This window comes from Montipora capricornis, chromosome 14 (assembly GCF_036669925.1).
Source record: "Montipora capricornis isolate CH-2021 chromosome 14, ASM3666992v2, whole genome shotgun sequence".
Classification (NCBI taxonomy): Eukaryota; Metazoa; Cnidaria; class Anthozoa; order Scleractinia; family Acroporidae; genus Montipora; species Montipora capricornis.
This window is the reverse complement of record NC_090896.1, coordinates 34,209,786-34,215,785: the sequence shown is the minus strand read 5'-3', so window position 1 is coordinate 34,215,785 and position 6,000 is coordinate 34,209,786. Positions and strand designations below refer to the sequence as shown.

Sequence of the window (6,000 nt, the reverse complement as noted above, 5' to 3'; positions counted from 1 at the left end):
CTGCATCCTTGCATCTTTCAAGCTCCTCAAAGAATTTTGTCTTCAGGACGTATGTGTGGAGAAACCCAAGGTGTGAGAATCGTTGTGAAGAATTTCTCAGCCTTGTCTGTCCTTGCATAATTTTAAGAGAAGTGTAACATGCTTGCTGAACAGGGTTCACATTTTGTAGTATCTTCAGTTCAGCCATGGAAAATGACAATCTCCATAACAGAGAGTCTCCTCCCCCTGATTTGGGAACAACATGATATCCCAGATCTGCATAACCTTTCAGAACATGACAGGGAGGTACCTTGGCAGCTTTAGGCCACATGGGGAAATGTATTGCCGGTGTGACATCAATGCCAATAGGCATGAATTTGTACAAACTGCCTCTCCAAAACAGAGTCATCTTAATTCCTGCTTTGCTAGTACATACAAATGGCTGACAGAATGTACATGAATCATAGCTTGTTGTGTTGAAACTTAATTTCGATGTCTTCTGTGCTAAACCAGGTATTTTCGCTTTGCTGTACAATGAATTTGCCAAATAATGTTTGATTTTCAATGCATCAAGAAATCCTTCTTCTGATAGAAACATCTTCCATTCTTCCTTGAACTGATCCTTCACTTTAATGTGAACAAATCCTGCTTTTGACGTTTCAAGAATGTCACAACTGTCACTAGTCAGTGACTTAAATTCACACATGTAGTCAAATTCATCTGGCTTACAAATCCTGTAACCTTCAAAGGCACTTCCTGTGCATAACACCCCACAAGCAAACCTCTCATCCTCTTCAGCCACAAGATCTAGAAGATTTTGAACAAATGACACAGTCTGTTTGGCAACAGTGCATCGTTCATGACAATCTTCCTCACTGTCCACATGGAAACCTCTTATGCGACACTCGTTGCACAGTTTCAGCAAATAGGCATTAACATCAGTGTCAGGATGGATCAACAATTCTGGAACATCAGCACCATCACCACTAGTGTCAAAGTCACTTTCGGTGTTTAATTCTGAATTATGATCATCTTCTTGATCAAAGCACTTTGCACCAGTGTGGCAACGTTTGTTTGCATCCCACAGTAGTTGACTTCTGTCACCCTTGTCATTTTCATCCTCATGGCACTCGACATCCTCACATTCATTGCCACAAGCAGAACTTGTATCATGGGCTTTGTGCATTTGGCATAAAAGTAGACAAGAAAGTCTCTTTAACTTGAATTTCACAGCCAAGTCATACTCAGATTCCCCATAAAAATTTAAATGAGAATCCTCTCCGGATTTCAATGTTTGAGCAATTTCCATGAGTGCATCTTCACGCAATTTTGCAATTATTGCAACGTGTAACACAGTGTCTCCATGAAAGTTTTTAAAATCTGCATGAGGTGCATGATCCAGCAAACATTTCAACACTTTGAAATTGCGATGGAAAGCTGCAATGTGGGCTGGTGTATTGCCATCATTGTCTGAATTCATGAAACATGCTCCATGTTCTAACAAAACTTGCATCACATCAAAATCCCCGAAGGCAGCAGCTTGGTGCACCAATGTCCTTCCATTCAAGTCAACCACATTTAAGTCTGCACCATATTCATGTAGTAGGCAAACTGTCGATGCAACAATCTTGGGATACTTCCTGACCACTACTTTGGCTAAATTTACATGGTCAAAGAAGTGGTGCAATGGTGTTTTCCCTACAAGATCTTGCATATCTGGATTGACACCTGCTTTCAATAAGATTTCCAAAGTTTCATGACGTTTCTGGAGGAGAATTTGTTTATCCAGATTCATGCTTTCAGGTAAAATTACAGCTTCGTGTAAGGCAGTTCTCCCAAATGTGCTTCTAAAGTCAATGTCTTTGTGGAAGTAATCTTGAATGAGTTTATCCAGCAGTTCTGGCTGATGACAATTGGAGGCAAATGAAAGACAATTCCACTCATATGATGATGGTTTGAGGAGGTGTAACTTGTCAGGACCAGCAGAAAACATAAGGGAGGACCTTCCAATGATTGCAAAATTTTTCACATCTGGTAAAGGTATTGAAAAAATCTGTCTGGGATCAGCACCATTATCGAGAAGTTTGAATGCAATATCAATGTTGTTTTCACAAATTGCATTATGAATTGGTGTCCACCCTTTTGTATCTGAGGCATTAACATTGCTACCATGACTAAGAAGACACTCAACAATTTGAGATTGTCCTGACTTGGATGCCTCATGAAGAGCTGTGCGCCCAGTTGATTTTCCACGTTCAAAATGAGAACACAAACAAGGTTCTGCCCCTTTCTCTATTAAAGTACTAACCATACTCAATCGACCAAGTTTGGCAGCTAAGATTAGTGGAGTGTTCCATTCGTCACCATGACCAAAAACCGAAGAACCTGAATGACAACTCCAATTAACACCAATTTGGAGTTCTCCTAAGGCTTCCAGGGCCATGGCAAAGCCCTCCGGATTGTTCAATGCTATGGACTGCATTAACAATGTTTTTACAAACACCTTTACTTCATCAGGACTGAAAGATTCAGTGGAAGAGGCTTCCTCAATAGATTCCATTTTTACTTCCTGGTAAATAAACATTAGCAATAACATGGTACATGTATTACAACAATTCAAACAAGAAACCCTTTAGGGGGGAGGGGTCTTGTTCCCTTGTTTTCTTTAAAAACTAGTTTCCAGTTCGAGATTATTTCCAAACTTGTTCTCTGCTTGTTGATCCCTAAAATGGATATATTGTCTTTGTTCCCCTCCCAGTTTAAAATTATACATTTTCCCTTGTCCCCTAAAACCCCTGGGAGGGTATTGTAAAGACAAGGGACCATTTAATAGAAGGGTGGGGGCAGTGATTTTAGAGAGGTAAAATTACTTAGAATCCTGATAGGAAGGGGGACAGTCAACGCATATTTTTCCTGTCCAACACACTAGATTAAAATAATGGTATTTTTCATTCATTTTATCACTAGGAGAGACGTTTGCAATCCTTTATAGTTTCCCATGATTGAACAATATTTGATTGTCCCTCTTTTATTATATTAAACCCAGTCAATGCAATCAATGCAATGCAATGCAGACTGCCATATGCTGCAAGTGAAAATTATCAAAATGTTTCAAGCGGCAAGAGTACATTACCGTTTAAAATTCCCGTTTGAAAGAACTTACTGAAAAACACCCATTGACTGAGTAAACTCCTCAGGCCTTGGAAGCAAGAGACAAGCAAGGACGGAAGCAAGCACTTCCGCCCTGAGCTTTTAAATATTCAATACACTATAATACGGTATATATAGAGTACTTACCGATTGTTTCAGCCAACTTCTCGTGCCCAACAAAACTATTAAAAGGAAGATTCTTTTGGGAGACGTTCAAGGATTGGAAATCATTTTATTGTTAATTACGTCTCAAATCTAGTGCACAAATCGCTACCACATCGCTAGTTTTTATTTGAGCCTGGGCTACCTATGACAGTACGAGCGATGATTGGGCAATTGTGAGGAGATGAAATGTAATTTAGTTTAGCTACCTTTTAATTTTCTTTTGTTTTTTTCATCTTGTTATCATGTATTATTAAATTCTCAACCTCGGACAATGCAATTCTCGTGCTCTGATTGGTTCACTCAATCTCGGTTATCAGCTCTTATACCTTAGTTTGACCTTATATGGTAAATGATTGCGCTTGGCGTTGCTAAACTAAAAACGTTTACGCCAGAGAGCGAAATTTCTTTCGGTATAAAGCAAAAGAAAAACGTTTTTGTGGAAAGTTTGGATCACTTTCGAAGCTCAGAGATACTCGAAAAGGTAAGAAATGTTTTTGTGATGAGCCTGCGTCTGTCTGACCACGAGGTATTACACAACATCGCATCTTCATCAACTTTTTTTCAATTTCGCTAGGATTTTCTCTCTTTTTTCGCTCGTATTTCGTACTTCCAAACTTTTGGAGTTTAAGGAATTTAATAAAACAATTATTCCATTCGCGCTTGTTGGATATGAGAGTGGTTATAGCCAACTGGGCGCTACGCGCCTCGTTGGCTATTTACCATCTCATATCCAACGCGCGCTCATGGAATAATTGTTAATTATTCTCTCTCCTCTTTTTTATGCATTTCCGTTTTTATAACACTTCACGTAGCCTTTTTACGTCATTTCCGGTAAATATAAAGATCTTGTTACTGCCATTTATTCATTCAATAAACCTGAAGAAGGCTGGTGTTGGCCAGCCGAAATATTGCAACAACGCCTATGTTCACGTCGTCTTGACCAACCTTTGCAGGATATTTTCTATTTTAATTGTGAGGACCTTAGTATTTATACAATTTAAAGTCTCATTTGTTGCTTGATTTCAAAGAGATAAAAAACCCTTTTTTTCTCTGATCTGGCATTACTGTAAATTCCCCGAAAAGTGCCCAGTCGTCTTCTGGACGCGTGGGCGCAAGGGAGAACGCGCGGGAGATGCGCGCAGGGTGCAGGGGGTACGAGTCTGGTAAATTACAGAGTTTTTTCACTCTTCAGGGGTACCCAACGAAAATGATTGTCAAAATGCATAATAATCCCCGGGGGGGGGGGGTACTCCCTTATAAGGGCTTAATGGGGACGTGCGGCCAGCCAGGGTATGTTTTTCGGGATTTTTGTCTTGAACAGGGTATCGAATTTATCATTTTTTGTCTTAATCAGGGTATCGATTTATCAATTTTTGTCTTAAACTGGGTTAAATGTCTTAAACAGGGCATCAAAAATCGGAATTCTGTCTTAAAATGGGTAGGAAAATCAGCGATATTTGTCTTAAACAGGGTCAGGGTATAAGGGGCCGCGCCGCACCTCCCCACCCAGGGATATATCGAGTAACCCCCCCCCCCCCCCTTCCGGGATAATAATAGGCGAAAAACGTACAAGAAAACGCTAACAAAACATTTCTTTGAGTTCTAATTTTGCTGGAAAAAAGGTGTTCTGCACATCCAGGATGATTACGAACAAACTTCCAGACCTTCCAGCTTCCAGCTCGACAATGAGGGAAACTACCCATCAGCCCACTTTGTGTCACTGTTTCCCAGCCAGCAAAAAGAACCTCGTGAATCCAAACCGCTCGCCAAACTGGTCAAAACAGAGTTTTTTACTCCACATGCGATAAGTTGAACCAGCTAGAAGTTTCTCATGAGCGAGTTCTCCTCCAGTCTCCTCAGTTTCTGTTCTAATCCAGCCAGAACGGATTGAAATGCTCCCAGCGAAAGAGTATGAAAATTAATAACTTGCCAACCAGTTGAATTTCCACTGCAAAACAGATATTTTGACACTTGGGCAATAAATTGAACTTGTAAAAAGGCGGGTCGTTCCTAGCAGTTCACATTTTACCAATTCCCTTTATTTCCGGGAAAGCATAAAAATATTCCAGAGTTTTGAAGCAAGCAACTGGGGACAATCTTCCTGTCGGTGTACGTTGGATCAGTGGCTTGATCTGATCGGCGTAATTACAAGTTGAGAAACTAAATATTTTGAGCAAGAGCCGATACAACGTAGATTTGATTTTAGTGGTGTATAAAAATATGAATGAAAAAACTCTGTTGTTGGTTGTGAAATGGAGACGCGTGTACCATTTGCTTTCACAATCGGCTGAGCAAAATAGAGTACACAATGGTGATAAATACAAATTATGCGAAAGAAACACGATATTCTTAAAAGAGTTCCCGAGCACGAGTTTTTCGTTACCATTTCAACCAAGAACCGACTGGTTTTCACTGATAAATGGTAAATAACCCGGTTGCTTTCCTGAGGCGCTCCAGTCACGCTTGTAGATAAGGTGCATACATGTATGCAACTTGCCTGCCATTGACTATTTTCCCAATCCCATAATGCAATACGTTTTGGGGGTTCTTTACATTAAACAAATTAAAAATAGGGAGCTTAAGCACGCGCGTTTTTTAGTCATGGACGGCAACCGGAAGTGAGCTGTTTTGCCTTTAAACATTGCCAAGTATCTTTTCTCCATTAGAGATGATTAGTATAAAAATGTGGGAGACACAACTGTCCTG

At 40.1% G+C, this 6,000-nt stretch overlaps 1 protein-coding gene across 3 annotated transcripts in view; it reads right to left on the bottom strand.

The window, feature by feature from the left end:
• LOC138032985 (uncharacterized) overlaps nt 1-3,312 on the bottom strand; it is a 5,905-nt gene extending 2,593 nt beyond the window's left edge. Inside the window, exons 1-2 of one of the 3 annotated variants that reach the window (XM_068880710.1) lie at nt 3,277-3,312; nt 1-2,548 (exon numbers count right to left, since the gene is read on the bottom strand). The exon at nt 1-2,548 is cut by the window's left edge and continues 2,593 nt beyond it. In XM_068880710.1, the coding sequence (XP_068736811.1) occupies nt 1-2,539 (2,539 nt within the window). In that variant the 5' untranslated portion in view covers nt 2,540-2,548; nt 3,277-3,312. Of the gene's footprint in view, nt 2,549-3,112; nt 3,234-3,276 lie in introns of those variants that run through there. The other 2 variants (XM_068880708.1, XM_068880709.1) reach the window with 2 other exon arrangements.
• Nucleotides 3,313-6,000: the final 2,688 nt, after the last annotated feature.